We start from the raw sequence: 19,219 nt of genomic DNA, 5'->3' as shown, positions 1-19,219 counted from the left end.
GTTGTCAGTTCATTCTGCTGTGGCGACCCCTGAAAAATTTGGGACTAAGCCTAAATGAATGAATGAATGAGTACATTCAATTCTATTATTAGTGTTCCTTGAATATATTTTTATCTTGTAATAAAAGGTGACCAGTGTATTTCAAGTAATCATTGAGTTATGAAGGAAAATGTTAACAATTTTAAACTAGCCTGTTTCCCCTACTAAAATGGACAGTTCTGAAAATTCTGCAATAATTGACTCAATAGTTGTTCCAATCCAGATAGATCTTTTTTTTTTTTGTATAACACAAAAGATTTTTTGAAGAATTTTGGAGGTAAATCTTTTGTTTTTCCCCTACTATATATGTAAATGATTACAAGTTTGCAACATTATTCAAAATATCATCTTTTGTGTTCAACAGAACAAAAAACTGAAACTGGTTTGGAGCAAGTAAAGCATAAGTGATGGCAGAATTGAAATTTTTTTTGGGCGAACAATCCCTGAAAAAACTATGAAAAAAATGAAAAGCTAAAATCACAACACTTCAACTTGTTACACCAAAACAAACTACATGTTTCCAACCTTTATTGTAATATATTAAGTTGAAAAAAGTCATTTATCTTAGGTGTAACCAGTATTACGAGTTTATACCATGGTTATATTTCAGTGTAGGAGCAATATTGAAGTGCTCAAAACATAACTTCTGGCTCACGTCTAAAAATGGCACCATTGCAAATTGTGGACTGATGAGTTTTTTTTCTGTGCGTGAGTCATGACCATCTACTCATGCAGATTCTATCTCCTTGTTCCCAAAAGGTTCATTCCCAGAGCAGTAGTGTGATTGTCGAGACGCTGAGCTGGCAGTAAAAATCCAACACTTCTGTAAAGATTGTTCAGATGTAGCATTCTAGACAAAACTAGCTCTGTTGTTGTTGGTATATTGTTAACTCAGTGACTCATAAGGTCAATACCAAATGTCTAGGTCTCTGTTCGTGTACCTTGCTGCCCATGACTCAATGCTGTCTCAAAAGAAAAAAGATTAAGATTGTGTTATGAGACATGCAATATCATGAAGCATCATTCATAATGTTTTTTTGCCAAAAAGGAATAGATGACAACTCTGTCATCATTTACTCACCCTTGACTTGTTTCAAACCAGTCTGAGCCTTTTTTGTCCTGCTGAACACAATATATATTAGATATATTTGTAGTACAAGATTGTTTTGGAGTTGAATATTTATATTGAAGAATATTGGAAAACTATAACCACTGATGTTAATGATTGCAGATTTCTAATACTTAAAGGCATAGCTCACCTAAGAATTTAAATTCAGTCATCATTTACTTACCTTTCACTAGTCACAAAACTGTTTGTGTTTCTTTTTTCTGTTGAGTTATTTTGAAAAATGTTGAAAATCTGTAACCATTGACTGCCAAAGTATTTGTTTTTCCTACAATGGAAGTCAATAAGGTTTCTGAGATTTTTCAAAATATCTTCTTTTGTGTTCAACAGAAGAAAGAAAGTCTCTTGTTAGATAATTAAGAATAGTACATTATCGTTTTTAGATGAACTATCCCTTTAAATGAAAAAAAAAACCTGAAACTTATACTTTTATTGGCATTTATACAGTATATCGCTGCTTTTTGGTGACCTAGAAAACTTTTATTATCCTCATTTGGGCATCACTTTGGATAAAAGCGTCTGACTAAATGTATTGTAAGTAAAGTCAACATGTAGCTTTTAAGACAACATGTTTACTCGCTTGTTACAATTATGTGGCTGAATAGGGAAGTGTGGCTGTACATTTGGTCTGAGAACCTGTAAAGTTAAGTAACTAATCACTTTTTTACAGTGCATGTGTCCATTCACACAACAGAAGTACAGAAGTGTGTGTCTCTCATTCAGGGATTCCTTTTCCAACATGGATAACAATGTTAGACACATAATGTCTGTTCAGCTCTGAGCTAATGTTTAAAACCATCCACCAGTATGTCTAAATACACCACCATCCAGACATATCGCTCTCACAAGTGCTCCGCCAGTCGTAAAAACCCATGCCAAACTTGGATTAGCTTGGGTGAAACTGGATGACCCCTTATGGTGTTTGTTTCCCCTTCCTCACCGGTGCTTCCCAACCCCTCCTGGAATGTGGCCCCCAAAATATGTCATAAACAATTTCGACAGAAAGCATAGGATAATTCCTATTTAGGTAGCTTCACGCATTTCTGAAAGTCTTTGTTTTTTTCTGCACAGGAGACCACTCTGTAGCTCTGGAAAAAAAAAGAAATAGCAAAATCAGTGTTATGCAATAAAAATACAGTATTAAATACAGTATATTAAGGGAATAAGCATGTATAAAGGTCACAAAGAGGCTGCTATGCAGGCAGGTCATTGTGGGTACCTGGGAGTGGAGCTTTCTCAGGAAACGGTGAGTCAGGTCGCTCTGAATGTATTAACAATCCATCTGTCCACTTTCTGGACTCAAAGAGCATGTTGTTTCTCTCAGGTGGAGACTGAGGGTCATCCGGGTGTCCCCAGCTCACGGAAAGCTTTAGTCAGCTAATTTTGAGAGCCTGAGTTTTGAATGTATATGCTCTTGGAAAGTAAAGCTAATGTACTGGTAAAAGTAGAAACCAATTTATTAAAGCAATTTTGCGGTTATGCGCCTTTGCAAAATGCAGCTGTTATTCTCCCTCGTGTAACATTGGCTGGAAAATACCTTATAATTCATATGCAACATTTACAAATACAAACAAAGTTTCAGACATTAAGTTATTACCCCTACTATATACTGTATGTAAACTCGCAATAGCCCAGGTTATGTGAAAGCCTATGAAAGTAAATATTATATTAAGTTTAACCAAATCTTTCCAAATGGCATCACTTAATTTATGTTTCCAAAGCTTGGGCACAATTAAACTTCACTAAAGGGCTTTCACAGGAGTATTTTTAATGTGAACCTGAGTTAGTTTGATGCCACAGTTTGATTGGTTTCATAGGTGTGTATCTACAAACTGTACCACCTAAAAAGCAGTGGCAGATGGTGGAAAATTTTTTACCATACTAGTAAACTACTTGAATTAATCTGCTGAGGTGATTCTAGTTGCTGTGGTAATAAGTACAACCAGTGGCGAGGCTACATAAGGGCCAGGGTGACACAAGCCCACTTAAACTAAAGGCTGGCCCATCAAGACAAAAATATTTTGATTATGGAAAATCCTAAATAGAAAGCATGTAATTAATGTAGGGTGAATTATAAATGAAATAATGTTGACGATTAACGTCTTTTAATCATTGTTTGTCAATACAATGTAAAGTCCCTCTCCACTGCGCGAAAATGAAAATCTCCAACTGTTGCTGTTGCTGCTATTTACTCAAACATATCAGCTTACACTTCGTTAAATCAATTACCATATTATTGGAATTGACAGATATAAGAAAGTCGTTTATATACACTTCGTTTAAAGGTGCAGTAGGTGATTGTCGTCATAAACAGTTTTTGTTATGTATTTTTATATTCTGGGTAAAGCATAAAACTAAAAATTGTTCATCCAATTAAACATTGTTGAGCCAATAATTCCCATAATTCTGATAAGTAGCCTAAACTGTCTGTCAACAAATGTAGATTTGTACAATGGCGCATCTCCGTTTATGCAGATCCGCCATTTGCGGGTGTACGCCTGCATGCGCGCCACACTATCATGTGCACATGAGACAATCACAGTTGCGGTAAAATCAAGCCTGTGGTTTCAACCATGTCCGCTACTGATGTAATGGGGGCGGGTACTTTCACTTTTCACTGCTACAGCTGCTCACCTCCTATCCAAACTAAGATCAGCGAGGTTTTTCACATGGCAGGTTTTTACATCCTTCATACACGTTGAGAGATCGAGTTGACGGACTTATATGTCTAAGATAATATGTCTTGACATAATCCACACAGAAGTGACTTAGTGAAGTGTGAAGTCATGTATCATTTTAATTGTTAAATTAGTCTGAATGTAAATCCCCTTGTCAGGCAGTGCTGGAGCAGCGTGAGAGAGTGGACCACAGTGCATCAAGCGAAAGGTATTAACAATTGAAAAATACACAACTTAAATGCTTGTATTGTTGTATTTGCACCAGCTCTGTGATGCAATGCCACAACTTCATGCAGTGGGTTAAATTAGACTGTCCAGGCTCCGTGTTCATGGTTGAAACCCATACAGGCAGTCAGGCAGCATAAAACAGAGAGTGAACCAAAGCACATCAAATGATCGGTAATTAAAATGAGAAAAAGAAAAATAGAATAAATATATATACTTTTATATTAAACTGACATCTGATGCTTGTATTTGCAGCAGCTCCACGTCCACAACTTCACGCATTGGATTAAATTAGGGCTTACAGTCTCCTTTACTTCCATTGTATCTGTTCAGCTGAGAGAACGGAACCAACCCCGTGACATCAGACACAGCGACATTCCAAGATGGCTGTGCCCTAGGTCTAAAATCTATAAGAAACCATGCCGTTTGCCTCTAAATGCTTACATTAATGGAGTTTATTCAATATATTTTCATTAAAGTGGAATCCAATGTACAAAACAATGTAAACTTGACTGAGTGCTTCATTTCCCGTTTAAGACCCAGAGCCCACCCACTTTAAAATTTCCGGTCTCGCTCCTGGGTACAACAATTACTGATATATGAACAAATTGCACTATTTTGTTCCAGTTTTCTTCAACGATAGGGTATTGAACTTATTCTACAATGCAGAAATGTACTTGTTTTTTGTGATTGTTTTAGAACTTCAGATTCAGTTGCCTCAATGGGAAAAATTATGAGGAATAATAAACAGCAGAAAACTGTCAAACTACTTTTGTCAGTTTACAAAATCAAGCAGCATAACAAACTGTTTTTAAAGCCTAAAAATCAATGATGTGAATGAGAGTGAAGTCTTGAATGAGGTCAATATTATTCACCAGAGTTTACTGTAATAAAAACTAAAGTATACTGCAGCATTTATTAGAGTTTATCAGTTCACTACATAATGTTGCAGTATTCATCAACAGTGTAAATTCTGTGTATTCAACATTTGAAGTGGAGCAAAACATTTCATTAATAACAATTGTCCTAAAACTACTTAAAATCACCCTTTCTTGTCTTAGGACGATTTTAATCCACTTCAATGACTGCTGTATAGTATACAATACAGTACAATATACAATATTGACCAAATTAAAAAAATATGGTGAAGAATCATATCTGGCATTACTACAGTGCAGTCTTAAGCGGTAGCCTATGATTGAGGTATGATTATGATGAGGTAAAGTTTGTTTTATATTCAGACATTCTCCTTAATATAATTTCAGAAAAGTATTATTTGCAAATTCTAAATAGGGAAAATCATATTAGCAACCAAAGACTATTAAATATAGCTACAAATTTGTTCACAGCCAATTAAATAGTGCTGTTTGAAGTCTTAAATCCGATTATTAGACCGAATAATCAAATTAGCGTGGTAAACAATGTAGGGACCGTTAAAAATAAACGAATGTGCAATTATAAAACCAACATTACCTCAGTTGGTTTTATTTTTACCAACAAGTAATACTCTTGAAATAAGTTCACAATCTTAATATAGCCTACAAACGGTCACCTTTAAATCACACTTAAAATGGACACATAGAAAAAGCCCTAAGATACGTGCTTTTGAGAAAATGTTAAAATGTAATTTACCTCAGAAAACGGCGCGAACGGCGTAGCTTCCCTCCTCAGCCGGTGTGTGGCAGTAACTCGCTGGTGTGTGTTGCTAAATCTCCGCGGCGCAGAAGAAGACTGGAGCAACAGACACGCGACACATGAGTTTACAGTCAACTGGGGAAAACGCTGTTTACACAAGAAATACACAATGAAAACAGAAAAACAACTCAAACAGAAGAATGATAAACATTTCAGGTATATGTAAAGCTCAATACTTCAGAAACGGTGTGTCAGTGAAATGTGTAACATTAGCTAGCTATGTCTGTAAATAACGCCAACTGGTAAATATAAATTAAATAATCAAATATCCTTTAAAAGCAGAACGTAGAATCATTAGCTTAACTACATATGTGATGGTAGTTAATAACAAATGGTTAAGATCTTGAGTTTGTAGTTTGTATACCTAGAGATGTGATGTTTGGTTAACTTAGCTTGTTTTGGGGTTTGAAATCTCTTTTTCAACAGCCCAATGATTATTGTATGTATATATTCACTAAAACTGTGTCCATTACCTGGAAATGTTGACACCATAAACAGTATATTCACATATATAAATGACTTTGAAATACACGTGTCTGTATTTGTGTTGTAGAATCCTTAACGTTAGATGGTGTAGTTTTAAACGATATATTTTTAAACAGTTTTAACATATCCATTATGGAACTTCACTACCTAACAGTTTAAAAGTGATGAAAAATCACTGATTTTGTAAGATATGAAGTGACTTTTTTTGTCTGGGATTTGTATCTAATTGAAAAGTTTCTTGTCTTTTGTAGTAAAAAGAAGTCAAAGAAAAATGCAGACCCTGGATCAGACGACCACCTCAATCAGATTCCTCATCGATTACGAGAAATCATGAAGAGTAAAGAAAGGATGAAACAGGGCTTTAAAAAGAAGAAAAAAGGTACTGCTAGTCTTATTTTTTTATTTTATTTATCTGAGTGATTTATTCTGTAATTAAGTTGATATTATCTGTTTTTAATAAGTAAATTTTCATAAATATTTGATAAAAAAGGAACAAAGTGACTTTATTTTTATGGCATGAAATTTATATTTTTCAGAAAACGACCAACAAAAAAAAAATGTACTGGAGCATTTTATTTCAATATATCGAACTTTTTTTTCTGATTTTAATTGTAATTACATGAACCTTTTGTTGATAGTTGTTAATAGTGCTATAAAAGTAAACTTAAATTTAATAACTAAAAAAGAGAGCTATTTGCAGTTTAAAATTGTTGCGTTGTTGTAGTTTTTATGCAAGTATCTAACAAAGATCAGCTAAATTAAAATGAAAAAATTATTTCTGGATTGTTGGTTAGTGCATTTTTAGTTATCATAATCATAAAAACACTGGCTTTTAGTACAACTGTTTACTGTTTATCAATTACTAAGATAATACATAGTTCAATAAATATAAATTATATAAAACAAAATATATTTATATAAAAACAAAATGTAACAAATACAGTGCACACAAGGAAATTGTAAGAAAAAAAATCTAGAATATTATCACAAAATCATTTACAAATTGCAATTTAGTCCTTTTTCCACACTGCTGATATTTGCGAATATTCGGCATTAACTCTTTTAAAGCATGTAGGTTTAATGTGAGGCAGGGCTTAATTTGTGCTGGAACACGCCGGGTCCAGCATCTCTGAAATCTGATCTGGCACCTCCTCCCCTGTCCGCTGTTCACTTTCGTCCGCGTCTCCCCAACCCTCTTCACTTTCGTCCATGACACCTCTACATCCTCGGGTAACATGCCGGATCTGTTACCCCAATCCGTTCCAGGACCTTGCAATTCACAAATTGAGCGCTTATGTCAGGTTATGTAGAAGCACCAGTAAAGTCCCTCTTTCCCTCTTAGCAAACATCTGAAGTTGATCAACTGGCAAAATAGTCTATAATTTATCATCTTTAATAAATCAACTTAATATTTTTTTTATTGAGTAACAATGACATTTACAAAAAAATTTTATACATTGATGCCAATATGCCACTTATATACTGTGAGTCCCTTATAATAATAATTTAGCATCTCTTATTATTTATATGACCAGTAATGTCTCGAGGGCAAGTAATGTTTTCGATACATTTGTATCACATAACATCACACTGATCTTTCACACGCAATTGTCTTATCAAATTGTTGAACTTTTATTAAGGATGTGATTGGATTTAAAAGTGTTTTATTATCACTGTTGTTGTACAGTGAACCTCTGGAGCAACCCCTAAATGCTCTTTGATACATGAATTCTTTACCAAAATAATGTACATAGTACAGTACACAACCCCATAATATACTTCATAATTATTGTTAAGATAATTACTTATGCTTTGTTTTGTAATGTTTTCAAGATTATCCGTTTCTTGGTAAACCGTAGTAAATTTTCTGTTGGTTAGTATTACCATCCATTTCAATGTTTAATTATTACAATCAAGTTTGATTATCGCAACTTTGAAACCTTGTGATAAATCTTTGATGAAGCATCTGCAGCATTGTCTGTATGAGGGAAGGAGAGATGGCAGAAGGCGGCAACACTCAGGGAATTATTTTGCCTAAAAAGAGAACCGAATTAGAGGTGCCATTAGACCATTTCGAGGGATGCAAACAACAACAATGGTCCTAAGATATATCCTGTTTTGCATTTTTAATTTCTATAGCTTCCGAGAATTCAAAAGGTCTATATATTGATAAATGATGTTATGATAGCTGTTTGAACGTTAAGAAATGATTGAATTGCATCTTGTTGCAGTTATAAAATAGATCACCCTGTTGAAATGGTCCAAAAAACCTGGTAAAATTTCATAAGTGTGCATATAATTTATTTTTGAGCATTTTCAAAACGCTATCAAAACCGTGATCAAAATGATAATCATAATAATTTTGGTCACTATAATCAAAATATGAATTTTTCATACCGTTACAACACTATAATATACACAATACAATGTGCAATAATAAGAACTTGCCAAATAGAATCTGCTGACATTTATTGCTATTTCTACACAGAATTTTGTAATTCTTACTTTGTGGAATAATTTTTAGAGTATATCACCACTAAAAACTTAAAATATGAAATAAAAAATGATTCCTTTATAACTTAAACGTTTACAATGCAAATCCAATTAGATCCACTTAATTGGTAAACAAAGCAAGTCTCTTATATAATATATCTACTTACTTTACAAACTGTATTGTAAATAAATCATATGAACATTTTCAAATTTGTCAGTATTATTACAGAAATAAATTTAACATAAATATAAATGTACACATTTACAGAAGTAAATATATACTGTATGATGAGCTAAAAATCTGCGGAAATCTGCAGATTATCTGTATGCTCAGATTCAATGTGGGCCTAACAATTAGTAATCGACTATGAGGACATTTAGCGCAAGCCAACAGATGTGCATGTCTTAATGTATGTGAACATAATGGATCTATTGTATATGTCTTAGTGTAGAATAGATATAATGTGTATAAAGTATAAACAAAATGCACAGTTAAGCAGAAAAAGTGTATAACTGTATGCAAGTTTCTGGATTCTCTCTGCAGGTAAGTTAATTGCGCAGTGACACTACAAGTGGTAGAAGGCACATATCACTGTACGCTCACGCATGTTTCTTATTTTAGACTCAAAGCCGAAGATGCTCTCGGGAGATATTCCTGTCCCGCACTTCCGCAGAAGGCAAAGGGAGTCCGAGAAGGCTTACGTCCGCCGCATGACAGAAGAGGCGGAGCACGTCCTCTTCCTCACAAACAACCAGGTGGAGCGACATCCGGAGGTGGAGCTAAAGAAAGAGGAGGAGCCGACGGGGGAAAAGAAATCTGCTAAAAAGAAATGGTATGTACATTTCAGTTGTTTGTTTTGCAACATGCATTTTGTCAGTAAAGCTGGTTCTAGTAAACCTCCAGCAAAGTACACGTTTGTAGATTGAGATCAAAGTTCACTGACAAGCTACGCAAAAAATGTATTTAATCAAAAAATAATGACATCAAGCTTATGGTTCTGTGCAGGGCTGCACAATATCTCGTTTCAGCATCGCTATCGCAATATAGGGCTTGGCAATAATTCGATATCGATAATTATCATGATATATACTTTTTCGATACAACGATAATGACAGTTGGATAATTGCTCGATAATATTTACGCACTATGCGTAACGATGCGCAGGCATTACAAGATGCGGATGCCGCATGCAGTACAAGTGTAAAGCCATACAGTGTTAGTTGCACTTGGAGGGGTAAGAAAATAATAAAGGTAAAAATGTCAAAGTCGCAGACATTGTTGACAAGAAACATCACTGAACATCAGTAGTCTGGAGCAACTTAATTTTTTGCAATCCGACACAAAACAGAGCAACGTGCACTGCAAACTGCAGACGACTCGTGTCATTAAAAGCAGGCAACACTACAAACCTGTTTCATCATTTAAAATAATTCCACCCTTAAAGATGCTAATAAAATTACTGACCCAAACAAGTGTTGGTAAAACAGCGCAACTACCCAGCAGAGTTTCATGTCATCATATTCAAAAGCCGTGCCTTACAAGAAAAAAAATGCTGAAAAAGACAGACGAAAGATATGACAGACAACACACTCTCAAACACATCTCAATGAACACTTGATGCTTGCTGTAAACTACAAGCTGCATTATTTAAGGGCATTTGTTATGACATTGATAGGAACTTTTGTTGTCAAGCTTATGTTTTCTTTTTAATATTAAGATATTTTCTTTGGAATTTTGTTTCTTTGGAATGCATGTTGTCCCTCATCGACGGTAAAAGAACCAGCCTTTATGAAGGACATCATCACCGAGGAGAAATGCTCAAGACGTAATCTTTAAAATAATGATATTAAAAATGCAGCAAATATATGACGGATGTTTACAACAGCAGTGGATCATTAGTAAAATACTTATTTTCCGCAGAGCTAAACATCATCCACCCGCAGTTGTTTAAGGTGGGCACAAACTAAAAATATATACACTTTATATATTTTTCTTTGAAAATGTATCTTTTTGCACCGAATTTGTTTTGTATAATGTGTAACTTAATTCTAATTTACAAGAAGAATGAATAACATCTGAGGTGAATCGTTTTAAAACAAGTCCGCTATAGTAAATGCTTTAGCGCCAAAACAATCCATCAAACTGTTTTCCCGGTTTCGTTTTAGTTATTAACGAAGTACGGTTTGAGCAGCATGAGCTGGTCAGTCTTTACAAGCTATTCGCAGCACTGATAGTATTCTTAAGTTACCTCGGAAGAATAAACTCGGTCTGAAGGATGAGAGAGCTCAGAAACTCGTTGAGTGAATGGAGAGGCTCCCTGCATGTCTCGCCGTGATACACGATTTATAAAATGAGTCTGCATAGGCCTATTCGTGCCAGTCTGTGAGGTAAAACTAAAACACCAGATATAACCGAGATCTGCGCATAACAGGTTTTTTATGCGTCCCGCAATATGCGATGTCAAGAGGGTGACTGACTCCATAAGGAAGGTAAACGGCACACACTTGATGTAATGTGTGGACGCGTCTCACAGCATAAAGCATAACTAAACCTTTAAATATCCATGCTTAATCAGTCATCGATAAGGTCTATTGATTGAAGAGTTATTGACAATCAATCAATCATCAAGTAATCGTTAGCATCCCTAAATAAAATGTATATTAAAGGATATTTCACCCTAAATTCACCATACTCAAAAAGGACAGTTCATCCAAAACTAACAATTCTGTGACCATTAACTCACCTTTCACTTGTTCCAAACCGGTTTTATTCATTTATTTATTTTTTGATGTTGAACAATAATAATATTCAATAAGTTGGAGGGTAATGTCTGTGGTTGTTGAACAGTAAATGCTGAATTAAGATTGTTCTTTTGTTGATTATTTTATTATTTATATCGTCAGACAGCTAAAACAATCGACTGATATGAAAAGAAATATTGTGATAATTGTTTTTGCCAAATTGCCCAGCCCTATCGCAATGTAATCATTCACAATAGTCACATCGCAGGATATGCAATATTGAGTTTGTATTATAATTTATTACTTGCATGTGTTTTTGATGCCTGTGACTGTTTAATGATTTTACAAGCATTCAGGCTTAAGAAATTGTACCATATTTGTCTTTAAGACTATTAATTTTACTGCGCTATTTAAATTTTTATCATTCAACTACTGTACTTGAATACTGTAATTCGAAAAATGATAGAACATTTTATTTCAATTGTATAACTTTCTTGATTGTATTTATAGATAGTTTATTCGATTTTATGGAGATGCGCTCCCACTGCAGAATTATCCAACTCAAAGTCATGTGGTGAAATTGAGTTCATATCATTCACAATATATATTGCAAAATAAAAACATTGCAATGTTGGATTTTGGGGCGACACAGCGGTTCAATTGTTAGCACTGTCGCCTCACAGCAAGAATGTTGCTGGTTGAAGTCCCGGCTGGGCCAGTTGGCATTTCTGTGTGGACTTCTGTGCATGTGTTCCCCATGTTCTCCTCCAGGTGCTCTGGTTTCCTCCACAGTCCGAAGACGTGCGCTATAGGTGAATTGGATGAACTAAGAGTGTGTTATGAGTGTGTGTGCGTGTGAATGCAAGAGTGTATGGGTCTTTCCCAGTACTGGGTTGCGGCTGAAAGGGCATCTGCTGTGTAAAACCTATGCTGGAATAATTCGTACTTCATTCGGCTGTGGTGACCGCTGATAATAAGGCACTAAGCCGAAGGAGAATGAATGAATGAATGTTAGATTTTTTCCAGTATCATGCAGCCCTAGTTCTGTGATTGTGACAGCTGTTTCTGTAGCTTCCCAGTGAACTACAACTCTGTCTCAGAGAAACTTTCATTTTTTTTCTTAGAGAAGTTTTTCAATTGCAAAACCTTCTTGTTTACTTGATTAGCTCTCAAAACATTAGTTTACTCGCAACACCTTTTCTACAGTTTTCCTATAGAAACTTTTCATTTGCTCTCCAAAACCTTTTCTCAAAAGTTTTATGTCCCCTTAAAATGATATCAAAGTTCAAATCATTACATTGTGAATAATTTGCTCAAAAAATATTGTTGTCAAAAGCCTTTGCATTTCCCAGAGAAACAATTACCAAGCTTTTGCCAATATTGTTTGCAAATCCAAAGAGAATATTTCACAGTTTCTTGCCAAATCTTTTACTCGCAATACTGTTGTTGGCTAGCAGTCTTTTCAATCCCTCACAGAATGTTTTGTTCTGTTGACAAGACCTTTGTTTGGGGAATAAAAATCCAAAAGCTTTTCATTCCTTCACATTTGACTCTTCTTCTTTTTTTTTTTTTTTTTTTTTTTTTGCAAAATCTTTGTTTGGTCGAAAATTTTCTTTACTTGCAAAACCTTTGCAGTATATTATCAATTGTGTTCATTGCAACAAAAACAGATGAATTTAAATGTTTTCTGTCATCTCATATAAAGTCTGTTTTTACATTGAATATTGCTAATGATTTAATTTTTTTTCCTCTAATTGAATCCTGTCAGTGGTAGTCAGTCAGTTTCAGCGCTAATGCAATAGTCATGCTGATGACACCCAGCTATACCTCTCTTTTCACCCTGACGATCCCTCGGTTCCAGCTCGCATTTCAGCCTGCCTGTCAGACATTTCACACTGGATGAAAGATCATCATCTCCAGCTTAACCTCACGAAAACGGAAATGCTTGAAGTTTCTGCCAACCCGACTCTACACCATAACTTTTCAATCCAGATGGATGGAGCAACCATCACTGCATCCAAAATGGTAAAAAGCCTTGGAGTTACGATTGATGACCAACTGAACTTCTCTGGCCACATTTCTAGAACTGCTCGATCTTGCAGATTCGCACTCTACAACATCAGAAAGGTCCGACCCTTTCTATCTGAACATACAGCTCAACTCATTGTTCAAGCTCTTGTTCTCTCCAAACTGGACTATTGCAACTCTCTGCTAGCCGGGCTACCAGCTAGTTCTATCAAACCTCTTCAGCTGCTTCAGAACGCAGCAGCACGAGTGGTCTTTGATAAACCCAAAAGAGCACATGTCACTCCGCTACTCACCCGTTTGCACTGGCTGCCAGTTGCTGCCCGCATCAAATTCAAAGCTCTGATGTTTGCTTACAAAGTGACCTCTACCTTGGCTCCTTCATATCTGCTCTCACTTCTGCAGATATATGTGCCCTCCAGAAACTTGCGTTCTGTAAATGAACGTCGCCTCGTTGTTCCATCCCTAAGAGGGAAGAAATCACTTTCCCGAACTCTCACATTCAATCTGCCCAGTTGGTGGAATGAACTCCCTAACTACATCAGAACAGCAGAGTCACTTGCTGTCTTCAAGAAACGACTAAAAACGCAACTGTTTAGTCTCCACTTTCCTTCCTAATCTGTAACTGCCGCTCTGGCTATACCTCTAACTGTGCCCTCTCTCTCTCTCTCTCTCTCTCCAAAAAAAAAAACAAAAACAAAAAAAAAAAACATTACTAATGCTTAGCTTCTTAGACTTTACACACCTGAAACTTGTCTATAGCACTTGTTCACTGCTGCTCTTATAGTTGTGTGAATTGCTTCCTTGTCCTCATTTGTAAGTCGCTTTGGATAAAAGCGTCTGCTAAATGACTAAATGTAAATGTAATGTAAAATGTGTGTTGAACACCCTTCATTTCCATGTTGCAGTGTTTATCTGTAAATATGTGTAATGGTAATATCATTGTATATTAAAGTGTGTTCTGCTTTTAGGGATAAATTCAAACTACAGCAGCAGAAAAAGAAGTTAAACCAGCAAGCGGAACGTGACGAGGAGGAGATGTTTAAAGGTGCACATCAATACTTACATCTTCTTGAATTAAATATACACTGTTGAAGACAAGATTATTAGCTATTCTGTGAAATCAATGATTTTGCAGCTATTTCCTTATTGATGTTAAACAAGAAGAATTTCCAACACATATAAAAACAAAGCTAAAAATAGTTTTTGCCATGATGACAGTATAGTACATAATATTTGACTAGATGTTTTGCAAGACACTAGTATTCAGCTTAAAGAGACATTTAAAGGCTCAACTAGGTTAATTAGGCAAGTTAGGGTAATTAGACGAGTTATTGGACAACAGTGGTTTATGAAGCCAATCGGAAAAAATGGGGCTAATAATGAGTTGAGCTGTTTTTACTTTCTTTTTTTCAGAAGTTTTATTCTAGCCAACCTAAAATAAAAAAAACACTTTCTACTTTTCTCTTGCACTGGTAATCCTCACTTGGGAAATATTTGAAAAAGAATTCAATTTTCACAGGAGGGCTAATAATTTTGACTGGATATAAAAAAAATCCTCACGTATTTATTTATTTATCTATTTTTTTGTTCATTCATTTATTCCATTTATTTAATTTTTATTATTTCTTTATTTGGTCAAGAATACAAATATTGGAATAAAACAGAAAAATAAGCCATAAAATGCATATTTAAAGCCTCTACCTAAATAATAGTGGTGTAACAGATCACAAATCTCATGGTTCAGATCACAAAATGGTTTTGAATTCACGGATCGGACCATTTTTCGTATCAGCCAAAAAGGAGACAAATGTAATTTGCTTTCCATTTATTACAAAAAACAGCACTGCAAGACACTTTTAGTTTTAATAAACAGAACTTAGAAGCTGTAATTTTATTAAAAAAATAAAATGAAGAAATGATCAGCTAAATAAAAATAAATAGTAAAATATTCAGTACTGTGACAAATTCACTGTTACTACTACTGTTGCTGATAACGCTAAATTTAGAAATCTAACATTATAATTTGTACAACCCATATTTATTTTAGTCTCATTTTCATAAATGATTCAGTTATTCCCTCATAAAACTTCATGCTTTATTGCTAGATGGATCATTTCTGAAGAATTGGCTGTTGCCACCTATTTGTTAAATAATGTATTTGCTGAATACAACTTTCATTTTTGAGCATCAAGTTAAATACCTATGACATTGATTTTAATCTTTAAAATTAAACAACAACTATAAACTGTTGTCCCAGTGCTTCTGTGTTATTTGACTGTTTGTAACTAACTCCAAAAACTAAAGACTGAATCTCTTTCTTGTTTTTTGCGTTTTTCAAACACAGATTTGAATGCAGCGATTCGAAAGATTAATAAGCATATGCAAATCTCCATCTTTTATAATTTATGTTGCGCAGGTGTTGAAATCTCGATCTTTTAATGATTAATTGTGAAGCTTACACTGAATGTATTCATGCAGGCTAAAGTCGTGACAGAAAACACCTTTAATAACCTAAGAAACACACCACATCCCGAATAACTCACCACAACTTCTTCCATCATCATTATATTTTTCAGGAAAGCCTAAATGCTTTCATGCTTGTGATTTGAATGACACGAAAGGTGATCTCTCTGTGATTGTTACAAATTTTGGATTAATCTACTAGTAAAAAAAATCATACAAATCCCATACACATATAACAATAAAATAAAATCATACATACAGTAGACTTATTACAAAGTTACAGAACAACATTCAAGTGATTCCTTATGCATCTCTGAACCTGTTAAAGATAAAAAGTTTTTTGTTGTATAAGATAATTTAATAGTTTTTTTTTATTAGTACAATGTACAATGAGCACAATTTCTCTTTTAGATGAGGTACAATTTGGAGAAGTGGCCATGGCACCTCCATCACTGAGCGTCAAACCAAAGAAAGCCACAGTCAAGCCTCAGGTAATTAGCCTACATGCATCTACATTAGTGTTTCGCGCATTCCTGGAGGACCACCAGCTCTGCACATTTTCCATGTATCAACCAAACACACGTGATTCAGATCATCAAAGCAGAGACTGAAAGACTGTAATGGGTGTGACAGACAAGGGAGACATCCAAAACATGCATTTCTGGTGGTCCTCCAGGAACGTGGTTGAGAAACACTGGTCTACATGATTTTGAGATGCTGTTTCTTTATAATTGTCTCCACAGGGGGCATCAAAAGGTCTTCTCCTGAGCTCCCTCCTTGGCCACAGCTCTGTGTCGGTGAACAAACCATCGATGGCGAGGAAGAGGATGATGGAGGAAGAGCGTGAGAGGGTAGTGCAGCTGTACAGACAGATGAAGCAGCAGAAGCAGAGACACAAACCTGAGAGGGACAGCGGTGCCACAAACTCTACATGATGCTCTGATTCTATCACTTTGTATTGCATATTTGCTTCATCTCTACTGGTTCAAATCACCATATTGAAGACATTTCTGGTAACATATTTACAAGTGGGTGTAGCAGAACTGTGTATAAGACAAAACCACACTTTTATGTAATGCACTGTGATGCATTTGGCCTATAAAAACAAAAAAATGCTGCAATGGTTTATTTCTATTGCACTTGACACATTCTGCATTGTATAGAAGCATCTGCATGGGTGGAGATTAATAGGTAAATAGTTTGTTTAATAGCAATAATGCTCAATTTAAGTCAAGTTCAAATTAATGAGCAGTTCTATAAAATTAGCAGTCTTGTTCAGTCAGTTTAATGCTGTTTAATGAGAATGATTGAATGTGGTTACAGCTTTTTCTCAGATAATACATTCATACTGAGCTTAGGGATCTGTTGTATCAGTATTTGCTGATTTTAAAGAGCTGCTTTGAGGTTGTTTATGAGTGCAGATGTACCGTCTCATCTAGATGTGAGCCTAATGAATTGCAATATTATATCTCATGTACACTAAAAAAATGATTCATTGGATTTACTCAATTTTTTTTAAGGTAAGGGGTTGCAAACATTTTATTTAAGCTGAATTTAAACAATTAAGTTAAACATTATTAAATATTACTAATTTACTAATTACTAAAAGTTGTTTGCTTTAATTCAGCCCATATACATTGTTTGCAACAAGTTTGCTAAATTATTTTTTATCTTATTGTAAGATGAGCAGACTTATTTATCTGATGCCTTATCTAAAGTTAGCAGTTGAACTGTAGACAACAGAATAAATATTAAAGGGGCTTGGTATGACCATTTGGGGTAAAACAGCTTTGTTTTCGACATCTGGTTTAAGGTCTGCATAAAAATAGTGGAAAATGTAAACTCAAAAATTGCTTAAATGCATTTTCTGAGAGATGTCAAAAGAAAAAAACAGAAGAATTAATAATAATAAAGCAAGAAGAGAAGATATTTTTTCTTTCTCAGGCATTTGTCTGTGTTGCTCTTGGGTTTTTGTTTTTCACAATATCAGAATTCATCACAATCTAAAATCATCTGTATTCTGCACACACTGAATAAAGTGTTGCATGCAAAACTGTTGCAAACAATTTATTTGTGTTGAATTTAAACAAACAAATTAAATTTTGTAATGTTCAACTTAATTTGTTTGTTTAAATTCAACCCAAATAAATTGTTTACAACCACTTAACGTAAAAAAAATTGAGTAAATCCAAGGAATCCTCTTTGAATAATTTTTTTCTGTGTAGTTGCATATCTTTAGTCAGCGTTTCCTATTAACAACAGAATAAAAAAAACAGGATTTATTTGTATAGAATTCACAACTGTTCATTTTGACTTTAGCATGTCATTTGGAGCTAAATAACAGACAGTGGATTTTAAAATACAGTGGAAAAGAGTTTGTAAATTTGCCAATAAAAATACATGGTTTTGGACAAGTGTTTCAAGTCTTTTGAATTTGTTAATGCATTTTGTATGAAATGAATGAAATACCCTACACAGACTGATGTCGTGCTAACTGTGATACGAGTTTAAGAGAGTTGTTAAAACTATTGAAAATATTCATTCATTCATTTTTTTTCTTCAGCTTAGTCCCTTTATTCATCAGGGGTCGCCATGTTGGAATGAACTGCCAACCTATCCAGCATATGTTTTACACAGCGGATACCCTTCCAGCGCTGGAAAACACCCATACACTCTCATTCACAAACACACTCATATTTAGTTTATTCAATTCACCAATAGCGCATGTCTTTGGACTGTGGGGGAAAGCAGAGTCAATAATTTGTAACTTTTTGATATAGCATGGTCTCATTCGTACATGGTATAATTTTGCTCATCCCCAATGATGATTGGGTTTCGGGGTGGGCTTTTGTGGCGTGCTTCTTTTTAAAGAATACATTTTGTACATATGAACTTACGAATTGGCGTAAGCATTAAAATAATACATTTCTTGTTGCTTTAATTTATTTTTTTAAATGCGATGGTGTTTTTTTTTTGAGAGTTTTTAAAAATTCTCTTAAACTCGAAGATGCTTAACTCCATAAATAGCATAACGTTAGTCTGTGTTGGCTATATAGCACAATCTCATTCATATAATTTGCTCATCCCCAATGGTGATTGGGTTTAGGGGTGGGGTTTTGTAGCACACCTTTTAAAAATTATACATTTTCATACCTATGAACTTACAAATTGGCTTGAGTTACCATTACAAATCACATATTTCTTGTTGCTTTTATATATATATATATATATATATATATATAAT

The 19,219-nt window shown here is 34.6% G+C and overlaps 1 protein-coding gene across 1 annotated transcript; it reads left to right on the top strand.

Moving 5' to 3' along the window:
• Positions 1-5,781: 5,781 nt before the first annotated feature.
• ccdc137 (coiled-coil domain containing 137) lies at positions 5,782-18,019 on the top strand. Its single transcript, XM_056453126.1, has 6 exons — positions 5,782-5,919; positions 6,501-6,628; positions 9,365-9,575; positions 14,481-14,557; positions 16,387-16,466; positions 16,719-18,019. Exons 1-6 carry the CDS (start codon positions 5,873-5,875, stop codon positions 16,908-16,910), a joined length of 735 nt encoding a protein of 244 aa, XP_056309101.1. The 5' UTR covers positions 5,782-5,872; the 3' UTR covers positions 16,911-18,019.
• Positions 18,020-19,219: the final 1,200 nt, after the last annotated feature.

This window comes from Danio aesculapii, chromosome 3, assembly GCF_903798145.1.
Source record: "Danio aesculapii chromosome 3, fDanAes4.1, whole genome shotgun sequence".
NCBI classification, from domain to species: Eukaryota; Metazoa; Chordata; class Actinopteri; order Cypriniformes; family Danionidae; genus Danio; species Danio aesculapii.
This window is presented reverse-complemented; position numbering and strand designations above follow the sequence as displayed.

Bases quoted from the DNA above. Each gene is read 5' to 3' on its own strand.
- ccdc137 (XM_056453126.1), top strand. From the start codon at position 5,873: ATGAAAACAGAAAAACAACTCAAACAGAAGAATGATAAACATTTCAG. The intron at 6,629-9,364 runs GTACTGCTAGTC...TTCTTATTTTAG, and splicing joins CTTTAAAAAGAAGAAAAAAG to ACTCAAAGCCGAAGATGCTC. The intron at 16,467-16,718 runs GTAATTAGCCTA...TTGTCTCCACAG, and splicing joins AAGCCACAGTCAAGCCTCAG to GGGGCATCAAAAGGTCTTCT.